The following is an 18,037-nucleotide window of genomic DNA, read 5'->3' as shown; positions in this document are numbered from 1 at the left end:
GAGAATTCTTTTTCTCAGTCCTTCGAACCAGTACAGAAGGAATTCTCACTCTCACACACATCCTCGAGTTTCACTTATTTGAGAAAAGACAGAAGCGTGTTCGGAGAAGTGATCAGGTTAACGGTGTAATGTGTGCGGCTCGGAAGATGTGAGCAAGCAGTATATAAAAGGACACAATCTACGATAGCATTGGGATAACACTTCTCTCATTCTCATTCTCTGTACAGGATTTCAGGTCAGCAGTGGAGGAAGCAGTAGGGGAGGACGACGAGCCCGTGTTGGAGGAGGGGAGGATGGACGAGATTCTCAGCACCCTGCCTCAGGCTTACCAGCTCCACACACACATCCTGACACAACTGGACTCCCGCATCCAACAGTGGTGAGAACCGACAGTACAAACATACCCTACTGATGCTCTTAAAGGAGAACTCAAGTCATTTTTAAACTTGCTTTATTTCTTAATTAACGTGTTATTTCAGTTACGTTTTCAGTTTTAGTAACCTTATATCATGACTCGTATTGGCAACTAATCGCAATTAAATATGATACTTATCGGCCTATTCGGTTTTTAGCCGTGTTGAATTTAGTTAGTTTGGTCCACGGCAGGCGTCGCTTATCCGCCCGATCTTCAGGAGACTTGTGCGAGACTTTGATGGAAGTCCCACAATCTAAGGCATGGATGGACTGGACCGGACTGTGACATTTGACGTGTCAGCGCCGCCATTTTGAAAACTGTTTTCCAAACAAAATATTGCACAAAAACGAGTTTAAATGACGATTACTGCCTACTTTTTTCAAACTTTCCTGATTGCTATCAAAACAAACAAAACTTCCAGCTTGATTACATCAGCATTCGAAAGAGGGCGTGCGCGACTTTGGACAAACCCCTGTGTCCGAAATCGCTCCCTACTCACTATACAGTGAGGACGCCATTTTGTAGTGCTGTCCGAAACCTTAGTGAGGATTATTTACACCCTATATAGTGCACTCAAAGTATCCCACAATGCATCACGAAAAGGAGTGCACAACGATGGTCACTAACCAAAGCAATATATCCCATCATGCATTGCGGTCGTGCTGAAAGAAATCAAATTAAAAGTCTCAAATTTGATTTAGTAAAAGGCAGCGGCAAAGAAGAAAATATTCAGCCTTGATTTAAAAGAACTGAAAGATGCAGGGACTTTGTATTGATTAATGTCGGAAATATGGTCAGTATAATAGGTGGTGTAGTGGTTAGCGCTGTTGCCTCACAGCAAGAAGGTCCGGGTTCGAGCCCCGTGGCCGGCGAGGGTCTTTCTATGCGGAGTTTGCATGTTCTGTCCGCGTGGGTTTCCTCCGGGTGCTCCGGTTTCCCCCACAGTCCAAAGACATGCAGGTTAGGTTAACTGGTGACTCTAACACTACGTTCACACTGCAAGGCTTAATGCTCAATTCCGATTTTTTTGTGAAATCCGATTTTTTTGTGAGGTCGTTCACATTAACAAATATATGCGACTTGTATGTGATCCTCAGTATGAACGAAAAGCGACCTAAAAGTGTTCCGCATGCGCATTGCAGGATACGACGACGTCACACGCAGTGAGCATGGCCAGTGTTTACGGAAGTAACCTAAAGTTTCCTGTGTATGACAGTAGCCAGCATGGAGTACCTGGCGATGATGCAGTTGTTGTTGCGACGGAGCCAGAACATGCACAATAGCCTGATGTTAAGGAGGAGGTTGAGAAGGAAGAGGGCAAGGGTTTTGTTGTTGTAACTTTTTTTGAGAGACCCGCCGCCTACTTCGGCACAGAATAGTGACGTTTGTGGCTTGTTGATGACGTGTAAGTCGGATGAATGCGACCTGGCGGTTCAGACTGAAGTCGCATATGAAAAGATCGGATAGGAATCGGAATTAGGACCACATATCCAAACGGCCTGGGTCGGATTTGAAAAAATCGGATCTGTGTCGTTCATATTGTCAATAAAAGATCGGATACAGGTCACATATGGGCAAAAAAATCGGATTTGAGTCACTTCAGCCTGCAGTGTGAACGTAGTGTAAATTGAGCGTAGGTGTGAATGTGAGTGTGAATGGTTGTCTGTGTCTATGTGTCAGCCCTGTGATGACCTGGCGACTTGTCCAGGGTGTACCCCGCCTTTCGCCCGTAGTCAGCTGGGATAGGCTCCAGCTTGCCTGCGACCCTGTAGAACAGGATAAAGCGGCTAGAGATAATGAGATGAGACAATATGGATTTATCACAAAAACACATGCATGTTTTTATTATTTTGAAAACCCACCAGCCGACTGATCCGGCACGTTTTAATTGTGCGACAGTAATGACGTAAATACCAGCACGACGGACTAGTGTCCGAAAGTGTTTTTCATTTTACCAATGAGCTCACTGGATAGTCCTCTATCTAGTAATTCCCTCCATAGTGAGTAGTGAACGAGTGAGCGATTTCGGACACAGGGAACATTGGCAGATGTTGATCACTTTGATTTCCGCTGTACGTTTTACTTCCGTCCTACGATGTCTCGCACAGGTCTCAACGAATCTTGTTTACAGCCATTGCTTTGACATATGGACTGATATATTACAGAGCGTATTTCAAACACTCATAACTTGCTATAGCAGCGGCAAAATAGCGATCGAAAATGCATTCCGATATTTAATAAAATGAGAAATAGAATTTTGATCATAAAAAATTTGCCTTCAGTTCTCCTTTAACCTCTGGAAAGCATAATATTTCATTATGGTTGTGAAATAATCATGTACGGTGAACTTCAGAATTATTGACACCCTACAAGAAATCAATTGAGCACAAAGAGATCTGAAACATCGAAGGATTCTGGACGGTTTCATTTTAACACCTTTTTTTCATGCTACATTTTTTCCCCTTGCAAAATAGCCCTGTGGAAACTATTCGCACCTTGATAATTAGCGTGAAGACAACAACACTAGCGCCAGCCTCTTACCTGTAATATCTAGCAAGGTTTGGGCCACTTGTTTAAACTTCTTTAGCTCCCTACTATACTTCTTCTTCTTTAATTCACACCACAGCTTTTCAGTGAATTAGGAGACCAGGATGGCCATATACAGTAGCAAAACGTTCATTTTGTGATTCAGCTTGCTGGATGACAGGTCTTGGTGTTTCTCAATAATTCTGATCCAACAACTCGGTCAAAACGTGACATTCACTGTGTGAAGAAATCCCACTTAGCTAGTGAGATTTTAGATATATTTAGACAGACTTGCTGTTTTTAGCACTGGGTGTGTTCAACTGGCTCCGAAACAGATGTGATCTTTGCAGGAAGATAGCTTAGGCAAGGTTAGAAAGTGTTGAAAAACACTGTTATCCATAGTGCCATCCAGTATACATTTGCAGATTAAAGCAACACCTCGAAAACCACCAATTAAAAAAAAACCAAAGCTTTCCCAAATGTGTGTCACTACGCTTCATTAGATTAGTCCTCATGCACCTTCACACGAAAGAGGAAATATATCTACCACAAAGGTACTATCATTCAAACAGGACATGTCCTTGAATACTCTCTGCAGCTGTTGCAAAGACATCCAATGCTTCTCATTCATCTTCAGGGAGGAGAGCCCAAAGATGGTGGACGTCTTTTTGGCGCACCGTGAGGAGTTTGGGATATTTGTGACCTACATTGGTGGTTTTGACCGCAGCATGGCTCTGCTGGAGGAGAGCTGCAGACGGAACAAAGCCTTCGCTGATGTCGTCAAACGCTTTGAGGTGAGAATCGGGTGTGATTTCAGCGGAAATGGTATTTGTAGAACCGCTGTATGAGCCTCAACCTCTGGTATGAATATTTTAGGTACAAAAAAAGGAAACACTTTCATACCATGTTATAATGCATTCATATGGCATTATAGAATGTCAACATGTTTGACAAGCTCATAATGCATAATAAAGAGAGATATTAAGGGCAATTCCATTTCATAAATCCGTATAACCAGGTGTGTAATGCCTAATGAATGCAAATTAGCATGGTAGGAATGCATATTATAAATATGATAATCATAGTTAGTGTTACTCTTTATTCATAATGTGTTTATATACAATAGCATAATATCTTATAATCTCAGTTATAAGCCTGTATTATTGCTCATAAATAGCTCTGGGTTCATATATAACACATTATAATGCATGAATGTACGACTATGTACAACATAAGGTAAGATTACAACAGTTTGTCCAGTTTATAACACATAATCGAGCATTACGGCAAGGCATTACAGGCTCAAGTGAATGTGTTTACAATGTTCTTATGAACCTGAGAATATGGCGTCGTACACTCATGTTTTATTGAACAGTTATTCCACGAAATCGAATCGTACATGAGCTGATAGCTGACGAGGAGCGTCGCACCGAGTTGTCTATAAGCCATGTGCAACGAGATTGAGTGGAATAACTGTTTTATTCTATCCACATTCACTGGATTTTGAGAAACGGAGCATTTTTATTTTTATGCAAATTCGATCAATAAAAACTTGAAACAAAACATCCGACAAAATCATTTCCGCTAAGAATGTGAACGAACTGGTGAAATGTCAGGAGTAAGTGGTGAAAATAATAATTCTTGGAAAATAAAAAAAGATACGTTCTTACCATCAAATACTTTTATTCCATACTAGCAGGTTACCCGGCGTTGCCGGGTTTTGCAAAGTTCTGGGTTGCCCCCAGACTTCCATGTCAAATCTGGTGAAGATCTGGCAAGAAATAGTGATGTTAACCCAAGACAAACTAAAATCCAAACATCCCCCACCCAGGGGCCCACCAGGGACCCCCTGGGGCCCAAATATGGAATTTCTGAGTTCTGCCAAATTGTGGCTATCTCCTGTACCTACGTTAGTCTGGTTAACACCAGACCATATCACAAGTGAAATATGGTCTGGAGTCCGCCTATTGAATTTCTCGTAGGGGAGGTGTGGTTTACGATTGTCAACGGCCGTTTATTGGACGTTGTGAATGTCTGTCATTTGGCGTATACGTAGCCCATGGCCAATCATGGCAGTTGTACCCGGTGACGTAGTTAGAGCGACGAAGAGGCGAAGAAGAGAAGGAAAGAGAAAGAGAAGGCAAAACAAAAATAGGAAAACAATGGCACCGAACGATTACTGCCGTTTGTGCAAGACAAATATGAGAGAAGCTGGTTTGGTTAGTTTGGTTCGTATCGCTCGCCGCCATGTTAAATGTGATCCGTAATCAGTCCCAAATAAACTACAAGCTTCCGTTTGTCGAGTAGTACGCGTCACCGTCTTTCCACCCCTCCCCACTCTCTGATTGGCTCCCTAACTCAGGCGAGCCTTTAGACCATAGTTTCCATGCTGTCTTTTCAAATCGGAACAATTGTGCAAAGCAGCATGGGATTTCCCAGGCTATACCTACGTACCAAGTTTAGTGAAGATCTGTTGAGAGTTTGTGTTGATAAATGTAATGTGAAAGGCATTGAAGGAGGGGGTGGGTGGATGTTGGGCCCTCCAGGGACCTCTCTGGGGCCCGTACATGAATTTTGTTTATATCTGCAAAATTCCGGGTCATCCCAGGACCTACTTGCCAAATTTGGTGAAAATCCGTCAAGAAATGGCGACATTAACGCAAGACAAACAAACAAACAAACTTTGCTGCTTACTGTATAGATTTTGTGGCTTTTTTTATTTTTTGGGGTTTTGTTTTCGAGCAGATATTTTATTTCGTCCTCGGTTGGTTCAGCAACATGCTCTGCCATTTTGTTGTTGTTGTTCTTCTTCAGGGTTTTTTGGCGGCTGGGAAATATTCTTTTCGCTCTTTCTGTTTCTTCTAAATACTTGATAACAAAGCCACCACTTTGTTTTTCTCTACTCACGGTATATGAGCTGATAGCCAAGTAGTAGAGTCGACAATCAGAGCGCGTGATTGCTCATATCCAGTGAATGTGGATAGAATAAAAAGTGTTATTCATGCTACTTTCTCAGTGTTTATTTAGGCTTATGGATGGCATGCCTTAGTTATACAGTGTTATATATGCTATATAACATGTTTATAAATGCATCATAAATGCAGGATTCATAGAAAGTGTTAGAGAAAATATTTACACTGATTTACACTCTGCACAGTCTTTACTCACATGTGGTCCCGGAACATGGATCGTAGGAAATTCGGTGCGTTCACTGACCACACGTCTGAACCGAGATTAAAATCACCAATGACAAGAGGCCAACTGTCCTGGCTCATTAATATTCATGAGCATCTGTATTCAGCAGTTCTTGAAAGCGCGGGGAGAGGGTGGGGTGAGGTAGGGGGGGCTGGAAAGCTTAATCAATCTATAGCTGTGACAGAGAGACAGTGATGAATGGTGAAATAAGCCAGTGTTTTGAGCAGCTGATGGTGTCGGAGTTTGTTAAACGTGATTGAATCTATGAGCACTTTCAAATTACAGAGATTTTATAGCTGCTTACAACAGTATCAGTGATTTATTACAGTAACATCAGCATAACGCGAGGTGCAAAGTGATGTATTATCGCATTTATCCCAACTTTAAATATTATTTACAGCAGCTAGTTTTGTGAAAATACATCAGATATTGGAAACACGACATCCGCATTCATCTTCTGTGCTGTAAATCAATAATATTTTGAATATTTATAGGTGGGTATTAGAGCAAGCGGAGTGTTTGATAGTACTGCTGTGTGTCAGAAGAAAATCTGAAGGTGTGACACTGTTAATAATAATATTATTTATTCAAAACCAGATTACTAAACCAAAGTAAATAACTAGGACAGAGAAGTGAGAGGGTAATACCAAAGGAAATTATAAAAGGAGAAATTACAACTTTGAAATACTGTATAGCATACGTAAGACTTTGTAAACATGTTGACTTCTTGATATTTATTTTTTTTATTTTTGTTAAAAATACAGTGCATTACAGAGCAACTACAGTGTATTATAGAAAGAAAATATTCAAATATTATTTGAGAAAATAGAATTGAGGGGAAAAAAGGTGATCACATCAACAGAATTAAATAAAAAAAAACAAGTGTTGCCAGGCAAAACGAACCTCACCCAGCAACACTTATTTTATCCCTATATGTTGATAATGGTAATATTTCTCAATCATCAGCTGTCAGGTTATAGTCCTATGAAAATCCATGACCTTGAGTTTGACATTTCAAAGTCATTCAAGGTCAAACGTCATGGTGCCAAATGAAAGCCCAATTGGCACTTCTTATAAGTTGATAACGATAAATATCTGTCTATCGTCAACCGTTTTCAAGTTACAGCCCTCTGAAAATCCATGACCTTGAGTTTGACCTTTCAAGGTCAGTCAAAGTCAAAGATCATGGTGCCAAATGAAAGGCCATATGGGAGTTCCTATATGCTCGTAATAGTAAACATTTGTCTATTAGCAACTGTTTTTGAGTTATAATGGAAAATGTTATTTTGACCGAAAGGTTGGCCTTTCCATTGACCTTGACCTTCACCTTGACCCGATTACCCCCAAAATTTAATCAGGTAATCTAGGGACCATTGCCTACCTACCCTGAAAATTTGAAGTCAATCGGTGCAACTGTCTAGACGCTAGATTGTTAACAGACAGACAGACACACAAACAAACCGCACTGATTACAATACCTCACCCCGCTTACTCCGTCACAGGTGCGGAAATTAATACAAGGTTGAATGAATACATTCTCTCTCTCTCTCTCTCTCTCTCTCTCTTTTTCTTTTTTTTTCCTCAGTAACTCCTCAGGATCTCAGTCGAAAATCCCAGACTTTGACTTGATCCAAACTAAAATTGGACTCATCCATGTTTTTTTTGAATGATCAGACAATTTGTTTGATGAGCCAAGGGATCTCGCAGTCATGAATCTAACATATTTTGCGTATATCACTTAAATATTTGCTCCAGGGTTGTAAAAATTTGTAAAGAACAAATATAGCAGTCACAAAATACAACCCTGATTCCAAAAAAGTTGGGACAAAATACAAATTGTAAATAAAAACGGAATGCAATGATGCAGAAGTTTCAAAATTCCATATTTTATTCAGAATAGAACATAGATGACATATCAAATGTTTAAACTGAGAAAATGTATCATTTAAAGAGAAAAATTAGGTGATTTTAAATTTCATGACAACAACACATCTCAAAAAAGTTGGGACAAGGCCATGTTTCCCACTGTGAGACATCCCCTTTTCTCTTTACAACAGTCTGTAAACGTCTGGGGACTGAGGAGACAAGTTGCTCAAGTTTAGGGATAGGAATGTTAACCCATTCTTGTCTAATGTAGGATTCTAGTTGCTCAACTGTCTTAGGTCTTTTTTGTCGTATCTTCCGTTTTATGATGCGCCAAATGTTTTCTATGGGTGAAAGATCTGGACTGCAGGCTGGCCAGTTCAGTACCCGGACCCTTCTTCTACACAGCCATGATGCTGTAATTGATGCAGTATGTGGTTTGGCATTGTCATGTTGGAAAATGCAAGGTCTTCCCTGAAAGAGACGTCGTCTGGATGGGAGCATATGTTGCTCTAGAACCTGGATATACCTTTCAGCATTGATGGTGTCTTTCCAGATGTGTAAGCTGCCCATGCCACACGCACTAATGCAACCCCATACCATCAGAGATGCAGGCTTCTGAACTGAGCGCTGATAACAACTTGGGTCGTCCTTCTCCTCTTTAGTCCGAATGACACGGCGTCCCTGATTTCCATAAAAAACTTCAAATCTTGATTCGTCTGACCACAGAACAGTTTTCCACTTTGCCACAGTCCATTTTAAATGAGCCTTGGCCCAGAGAAGACGTCTGCGCTTCTGGATTATGTTTAGATACGGCTTCTACTTTGAACTATAGAGTTTTAGCTGGCAACGGCGGATGGCACGGTGAATTGTGTTCACAGATAATGTTCTCTGGAAATATTCCTGAGCCCATTTTGTGATTTCCAATACAGAAGCATGCCTGTATGTGATGCAGTGCCGTCTAAGGGCCCGAAGATCATGGGCACCCAGTATGGTTTTCCGGCCTTGACCCTTACGCACAGAGATTCTTCCAGATTCTCTGAATCTTTTGATGATATTATGCACTGTAGATGATGATATGTTCAAACTCTTTGCAATTTTACACTGTCGAACTCCTTTCTGATATTGCTCCACTGTTTGTCGGCGCAGAATTAGGGGGATTGGCGATCCTCTTCCCATCTTTACTTCTGAGAGCCGCTGCCACTCCAAGATGCTCTTTTTATACCCAGTCATGTTAATGACCTATTGCCAATTGACCTAATGAGTTGCAATTTGGTCCTCCAGCTGTTCCTTTTTTGTACCTTTAACTTTTCCAGCCTCTTATTGCCCCGTCCCAACTTTTTTGAGATGTGTTGCTGTCATGAAATTTCAAATGAGCCAATATTTGGCATGAAATTTCAAAATGTCTCACTTTCGACATTTGATATGTTGTCTATGTTCTATTGTGAATACAATATCAGTTTTTGAGATTTGTAAATTATTGCATTCCGTTTTTATTTACAATTTGTACTTTGTCCCAACTTTTTTGGAATCGGGGTTGTAATAATTTAAAAGGGTTTCTTGTGAAAGTAGCTTTAACTGAGCTTAATTGGTGTAACACATTGAGGATCTTTCTCTCAAAGTTCTTGATCATAAACTCAAGAAACTTTAACATGGCAAAATGAAACGTGAAAAAACTTGAAAATGCATGCTGTTCTTGAGCGACTACTTGAAAGCAAAGCTCAGTTCAAGGTGGAAAAATATCTCATCTCATCTCATCTCATCTCTAGCCGCTTTATCCTTCTACAGGGTCGCAGGCAAGCTGGATCCTATCCCAGCTGACTACGGGTGAAAGGCGGGGTACACCCTGGACAAGTCGCCAGGTCATCACAGGGCTGACACATAGACACAGACAACCGTTCACACTCACATTCACACCTACGCTCAATTTAGAGTCACCAGTTAACCTAACCTGCATGTCTTTGGACTGTGTGAGGAAACCCACGCAGACACAGGGAGAACATGCAAACTCCACACAGAAAGGCCCTCGCCGACCGCTGGGCTCAAACCCGGACCTTCTTGCTGTGAGGCGACAGTGCTAACCACTACACCACCGTGCCGCCTATATGTCAGCTAGGGCTGCGTACCGGTACTGTACCGTCAAAATCGATTCGGTACAGGTCCAAAATAATGGATCATGAAGTACCGGTACTGTACCGATATAAATTTACACCAAGTATCTGCTAATTTTGTGACTGAAGATGTGTAAATCCTACCACAAACACGAAAATTTAGCACTGGAAAAGGCGTAAAATGCCGCGCTGAAACTTGAAATCGGAGCCATCTTTGATTTGAGATCCTCTCGCCACAGTCTCACGAGACATTGCGAGAGCTTGGCTGATCCAGCGTTCTGATTGGTCAAAAAGACTCAAAATCAGGTCAGCCATTTTTCCTTTGCTGGCATTGGCAGCCTTTGTTGCTTTGTGTAATTTTGCCGCGTAAGTTAAAGGCCGCGGACTGCGCGTAGTCTGTAGTACTCTAGTGTAGTCACTTCTCGCTGTGAGACAACTTATGACTTTTTGTCCTAAGTTAACGAAGTGTGAGACTGAGAGGGTGACTGAGAAGTGAGGTAGGAGACCTAGTTATGTTCGGTTTTCTTTGAATAAAGATACTGACAAGTTGTCAACAGTTTATTAATGTTTCTGTCATTATTAAAGAAGTTCAGAAGAATTTGTCAAATTGTTCAGGTACAGGTCCGGACCTGTACCTAAACCTCTGTACCTGTACCCAGGGGCGCCACCAGAAATTTTGGGCCCCATGAAAGATTAGAATTTTGGGCCCCCCAACTTTGCCCACCCTCATCATAATTGCACTATTGTCATTATTTGACTTTTGATAGCCCATGGACCTTGAGTTTGCGACTTTATTACATTTTATGTATTAACCTACCAGGGACTAGATGAAAACTGGTCAGTGACTAATTCTGGTGCATTTACAATCACAAATGAAAATTCAAGATTTTGCCACATGCCTTTTTGTGCTAGGACAATTGGTAGTGAAATGTGTGATGTGACTGCTAATAAATCATAGAACACGTAACCATGTCAAACACTTGACTGGTGTCCCTTATTAGCAACACTTTAATCTAGCAAACTGTATATGGCGCTCGCTCATTAAAAACTTCAATCCTAAAGCATTTATGGGTTGTATTGCTGCTTACCTCCTTCTCCAAAGGGGGGTTCAGTGGTTTGGTAGGGCGGAGGTCCCCCGAGGCTGAATCTGTGCATATTTAGGGCACCCCATTAGTTATGAAACTGGTTATTAGCACTAGTTATTAGCACCAGCATAACGTAATATTTCATCTTGTTTATTATCACACAAGTCAGTTCAGTTATTAAAATGGAAAAAATGTCACTGTACAAACTGTAAAAGTGTTCTCTTGATAGGCTAATCCAACCACGTTCATACTGTTCATTTACCATTCGCTAATATTTTGAACACATGTGAGCGATAGCGACCTTTCTTTGGGAAAAACTGAGTGACCAGTTGCCTGCCTCTCCGGTCCCTCTCAGCTTTCAGCTGCCTTTCTTTACGTTTTTGACAGCCACTCTTCATATTTAGCGATCATAGACTGTACGCACTCCACTGCTGGCTGGCTGGCTGCTGCACCGCGACTCAGCAGCAAGTAGCGTTGCACTGATCAGCACACAGATTTAACGCATCGCGCTTCTACCAGAACTGGACCGTACCATTTTGCAAAAGGGGGAGGGTTAAATGACAATATGTTGAAGAACTCAAGAAATAGACAACCTTGTTCAATTAGCTCATTTTACCAGATGGAATATTGCATTGTTGTTATTTCAAAAGTCTTATTAAAATCATTAAAAGCATATTATCAGCCCCTTAAAGGGCCCCATGGCAGTGCTGGGCCCCTAGAATTGTTCTAACCTTTCCCCCCCTGGCGGCGCCCATGCCTGTACCTGATGTCACGTTTAGGTACGCAGCCCTAATGTCAGCCCTGCGATAACCTGGCGACTTGTCCAGGATGACCCCCGCCTCTCGCCCATAGTCAGCTGGGATAGGCTCCAGCTTGCCTGCGACCCTGTAGAACAGGATAAGTGGATATATATATATATATATATAAAGAGAGAGAGAGAGAAACTGCTTTCTCAGCACACAGACATCAATAGATCTGCTGTGCAAAATGAGCATCCTTACAGCTCTCTTCTTCTTCTTCTTCTCTCTGCTGTCAGTTACCTTTAACTGCTCCTTAATTGATTCCTTCAAGAGCCGATTTGTTCCTTGACTTGTTGCCTGTTGACAAAGTTGCACTGATGGTTGTTTAAGCTCTTGTCAAGCAGAGTCTATTAGTCTTTAGTGAACAGGACACAGTAACATGACCACTCCAAGTCCGAGTCGAAACAGATATCCTGTTATGATTTCAAACATCTTTGATTCTGATATACCCTTGATAAGTAGATTGAAAAATGTTTAAAGAATCAAATTCTAACAGTATACACGTGTGTAACAAATAGTGTGGCAAAAATTGAAATATACACACTTTTCCTCTTGGTGAAAATGTAATCACGACACCAAAACATGACTGATAGAGTTTTTGAGACATTTCAGTGCATTTGACTCTTTTCAAGTGCACATTTCATTCTGATTCATTCTCCAATTCATTCCTTTGTACGGTTTGCCCAGATATACAGTACTGGGTAAAAGTCTTAGCCACATGTAAAGAAATGCTGTAGACTAAAAGTAGCTTAAAGATAACGAAATGAAACGTTTCAACATAAAAAAAAATACTATAAACAGTAATCAGTAAGCCATAATAAATGAAACAAAGTCAATATTTGGTGTGAGATGAAATTCCCTTTGCTTTAAAAAAAAAATAGCAGTCTCGGGTACAGTGAGGAAATGAGCTGTAGGTTTTGCTGAGCATCTTACAGAACCAGCCACAGTTCTTCTGGACACTTTGACTGTCAGACTCGCTTCTTCATTTTGCACCAAAATCCAGCAGCCTTCATTATTTTTCTTTTTTCATCTGAAAAGAGCTCTCTTGTAATATTATATGCTGCTCAGATACAAACTTTTTTTTTCTGTAACATTTAATTTGCTGGGCGGCACGGTGGTGTAGTGGTTAGTGCTGTTGCCTCACAGCAAGAAGGTCTGGGTTCAAGCCCAGCGGCCAGCGAGGACCTTTCTGTGCAGAGTTTGCATGTTGTCCGCGTGGGTTTCTTCCGGGTGCTCCGGTTTCCCCCACAGTCCAAAGACATGCAGGTTAGGTTAACTGGTGACTCTAAATGGAGCGTAGGTGTGAATGTGAGTGTGAATGGTTGTCTGTGTCTATGTGTCAGCCCTGTGATGACCTGGCGACTTGTCCAGGGTGTACCCCGCCTTTCGCCCGTAGTCAGCTGGGATAGGCTCCAGCTTGCCTGCGACACTGTAGAACAGGATAAAGCGGCTAGAGATAATGAGATGAGATTTAATTTGGTGCTGGAAAATAAATGAACGTTTGGATTCTAACATGTTCTTGTCATGTTTTGATTCAATAATGTAGAAATCCATCCATCCATTATGTGTAGCCGCTTATCCTGTCCAACAGGGTCGCAGGCAAACTGGTGCCTATCCTAGCTGACTATGGCCGAGAGGCGGGATACAACCTGGACAAGTCGCCAAGTTATCGTGGGGCTAACATATCAACACGGACAACCATTCATACCTACAGTCAATTTAGAGTCACCAGTTAACTTAACCTGCATGTCTTTGGACTGTAGGGGAAACCAGAGCACCCGGAGGAAACCTACACGGACACCGGGAGAATATGCAAACACCACACAGAAAGGCCCTCGTTGGCCGCTGGGCTCGAACCCAGAACCTTCTTGCTGTGAGGCGACAGCACTAACCACTACACCACCGTGCTGCCTAATGTAGAACTCATAGACACCCTAAGACTTTTGCACAGTACTGTATATCTGTATGGATACACCAGGCGGTTCCTTAAATGTACATTTTTGTTTGTTTTATCTGGAACCGCTTATCCCGTGCAGGGTTGCAGGGCGGGGGGGGCTAAGCTGGAGCCCATCCCAGCTGACCATGGGCGAGAGGCAGGGTACACCCTGGACAAGTCGCCAGCTCATCGCAGGGCTGACACACACATAGAGACACAAACAACCCCTTACAAAAATTAACCATGGTTTTACTATGAAAACTAACCATGGTTTTACCATGGTTTATAGTTATTCATGGTTTTCATGTTTTTTTGGGTAACCATGAAAACCATGGTGCATTTTACCTCAATGTTCACTTAAATTTTTAGGTTCTAAGTAAATGTTAATGTATCTGGGCTGTTAATCGAGATCCTTCTCTACAGCATTGACTGTTGGACGAAAGCATGGTAATACTACAGTTAGTGCATCCTTTTAAAATCATACTATCCCTTTTTAAACTAATTTCGTAGTTACTATGACCTATTACACATACAACTATGATGCTACCACAGCTACTGCAATACTATGGATAAACCACACTGTAAAAAAAAATAGTTGAGAATACTTGAAATTTCAAGGCAACCGTCTGCATTAAGAATTTTATGTTTTGCCAACGATGTGCCCATGATAATCCAAACTATGATAAAACTGTTATCTTTATTAAGAATTCTTAATTAAGTCAATTTTCAATTCCTCATTCTGCCAACATAGATTTCTCTTTTTGCTGAACAGTGGCATTCACAGTAGTGCAAAAAGGCAATTGAGGTTATCACAATTTTTTTTTTTAGATTTTTTTGGGGCTTTTTTCACCTCTATTTGGATAGGACAGCATAGAGACAGGAAATGAGCGGGAAGGGATCGGGAAATACCTCGGGTCGGAACCGAACCCGGGTCCCCGGATTTATGGTATGGCGCCTTATCCACCTGAGCCACGACGCCCCTGAGGTTATCACAATTTATCATTAAACTATACATGCCTTTTTTCATTGTTCTACACAATTACAAAACTTCAATATTGAAATAAAGTTTTTAAAACCCACGTCGTGGGTGTGGCTCAGGTGGATAAGGTGCCATACCATAAATCCGGGGACCCGGGTTCGATTCCGACCCGAGGTCATTTCCCAATCCCTCCCCGTCCCTCTCTCCTGCTCATTTCCTGTCTCTACACTGTCCTATCCAAATAAAGGTGAAAAAAGCCCCCCAAAAAGTCTGATAACCTCAATTGCCTTTTTGTACTACTGTGAATGCCACTGTTCAGCAAAAAGAGAAATCTATGTTGGCAGAATGAGGAATTGAAAATTGACTTAATTAAGAATTCTTAATAAAGATAACAGTTTTATCATAGTTTGGATTATCATGGGCACATCATTGGCAAAACATAAAATTCTTAATGCAGACTGTTGCCTTGAAATTTCAAGTATTCTCAACTATTCTTTTTTTACAGTGCACAGTAATGCTATGGTTGGTTCATAGTACTTAGAATCACCATGAAATACCATAGTAGAACCATGGTTACTACCATGGATGAACCATAGTAGTACGATGGTTGGTTCATAGTACTTAGAATAACCATGAGATACTATGGTAGAATCATGGTTACTACATAAAAACCATGGTAAAACCATAGTAAACCATGGTAAATTTTCGTAAGGGACCATTCATACTCACGGTCAATTTAGAGCCACCAATTAACCTAACCTGCACATCTTTGGACTGTGTGAGGAAACCCACGTAGACACAGGGAGAACATGCAAACTCCACACAGAAAGGCCCTCGTCGGTCACTGAGCTTGAACCCAGGACCTTCTTGCTGTGAGGCGACAGTGCTAACCACCGTGCCGCAACGTACATTTTTACATTTACAAAATTACAATTACATTTTAATTTATTAAAGAGCAACACATAGTGCTCCTAGCAGCGCTGTGGTAAAAGTTAATTTGAGTAGTTGCAGCCCTTTAGAACGTACAGGTGGAAGAGGTTAGATAAAGACACGAGTCTGATACGCACATCCAGGCAATGAGGTGGACAAAAGCTAATTAGTGAAGCAGTCTCCTTTGAATGAAATCAGTTCTGGAAGCAGACGCTGCCTCATCCCGTACTGCCACGGTGATTTGTGTAGCTTATCTGCATGCTGGCATCGGCCACTGTCCCTCCGAATGGCTGGCTCACTTCCAGTGCAGCTCAAGGGTGCTAAATATCAGTCCTCCCTCCCTCTCTCTCTCTTTCTCTCTCTCGTTCTCTCTCATACACGTGTGCACGGAAACACACACCAACTGGCTGAAGAGTCCACTTCTTCAGCACTAATGTCAATTGGATTGCAATCGTAGCGCTAGCTCTCAGGACGACGAGAGGGATTTAACACACAGGTCATGTTACTCTAATCCGTCTCCTTTAGTGGTTAAATCAAAGGGGCAAATAACTATGATGTATGAAAAAGGAGGAGAAACTAATGAATCTCAAGAGGGTATTCATCCGAGTGCGGGGAAGGAGAGCGAATATCAGAATAAGGATTACAGCAACATGATGGCGAGAAAAAAAATAGGCTTTGACAGACAGAATATTAAAGGAGGATGGAATGAAACAGAGCTCATTCTGAGGCCTGTTCACACTGTATTCCTTTGGGATGAAATGAAGAGTGTTTCATTCATCGCGTGCCACGTCTGTGTTTTTTTTTTCTCTCTCTCTCTCTCTTTTCCTGAGAAAATTTCACCCCAGAATGACTGATGTGTTTCCACAAATCGTTGAAGTGTGTGTTCTGATACAGTACATTTAAGGCAAGCAGATCTCTGGTTCATTTCAGGATGTACAGTAGGTCTGGAGCTCGTTTCTAGTGAACTTGGGTGTAGACCCTATCCTGTGTGAATACAATTAAATCCCAGGACCGGGCATCATATTTCTTCCTGTTTCACGTTTCACAATGACATCAAATGTTTTGCTCTGCAGGTCAGACTGAGTGCTTTCTTAAGATACTGAATGAAGAAGACATTTAGGTTACAATTTTATTTTAATTAAAGCTCAATCATTACTGTTTTTGCATTAAGGACATGTTTGGTTAAAACGCTTCACCCGGAGCATGGATCAGTTCTGGAAAAGACAATAACAGTCAGAAAGAACGTCGAAAACTGTACAATTGATTTGTTGTTCAAAAGGAAATGGACTTGAATTGATTTGGGGTCCAGACTCAAGTATTTAGGCCAAGTGTGACATGTCCTTGGAACTCTCTTTGGTAGAACAGCAATAGAGATCAATACTTCCAGCAATTATGAAATAACTTACCTTCCGAAATTACTTCATATCAATATTGTCTTAACTGGGAGCTAATTATGTGGACAAAACATTAATTTACCTCATCTCATTATCTGTAGCCGCTTTATCCTGTTCTACAGGGTCGCAGGCAAGCTGGAGCCTATCCCAGCTGACTACGGGCGAAAGGCGGGGTACACCCTGGACAAGTCGCCAGGTCATCACAGGGCTGACACATAGACACAGACAACCATTCACACTCACATTCACACCTACGCTCAATTTAGAGTCACCAGTTAACCTAACCTGCATGTCTTTGGACTGTGGGGGAAACCGGAGCACCCGGAGGAAACCCACGCGGACACGGGGAGAACATGCAAACTCCACACAGAAAGGCCCTCGCCGGCCACGGGGCTCAAACCCGAACCTTCTTGCTGTGAGGCAACAGTGCTAACCACTACACCACCGTGCCGCCCCAAATAAAGATATTAAACATGTGAATTACTAAATCTGTCCTTCATGAGCAAGCCTGAGGCAATGGTGGTGAGGAAAAACTCCCTGAGACGACATTAGAAACCTTGAGAAGAACCAGACTCAAAAGGGAACACAGCAAATTCCTCAGTGTTGAATTAACACTTTCAGAGTTAATTTGTGTCCAACTGGACCTATATAAACACAGTAGGGTGTTAAATCAACACTCTGGGTGTTAATTCAACACTGGGGATTTTGCTGTGAACCCATCCTCGTTTGGGTGATAACAGATAGCATGATTATAAATAACTCGCGTCTTTCTATAAGTGTGTCTTATATAGTGCTCAGCGTAA

The 18,037-nt window shown here is 41.7% G+C and overlaps 1 protein-coding gene across 3 annotated transcripts in view; it reads left to right on the top strand.

Moving 5' to 3' along the window:
- The window catches only part of fgd5a (FYVE, RhoGEF and PH domain containing 5a), a 107,938-nt gene that overhangs the window by 61,903 nt on the left and 27,998 nt on the right, over nucleotides 1-18,037 (top strand). For all 3 annotated transcript variants that reach the window (XM_060910678.1, XM_060910679.1, XM_060910677.1), the window contains exons 6-7: nucleotides 228-379; nucleotides 3,579-3,735. In XM_060910678.1, the coding sequence (XP_060766661.1) occupies nucleotides 228-379; nucleotides 3,579-3,735 (309 nt within the window). The remainder of the gene's footprint in view (nucleotides 1-227; nucleotides 380-3,578; nucleotides 3,736-18,037) is intronic.

This window comes from Neoarius graeffei, chromosome 26 (assembly GCF_027579695.1).
Source record: "Neoarius graeffei isolate fNeoGra1 chromosome 26, fNeoGra1.pri, whole genome shotgun sequence".
NCBI classification, from domain to species: domain Eukaryota; kingdom Metazoa; phylum Chordata; class Actinopteri; order Siluriformes; family Ariidae; genus Neoarius; species Neoarius graeffei.
Note: the sequence above shows the minus strand (reverse complement) of the source record. Positions and strands in the feature narration are given on the sequence as shown.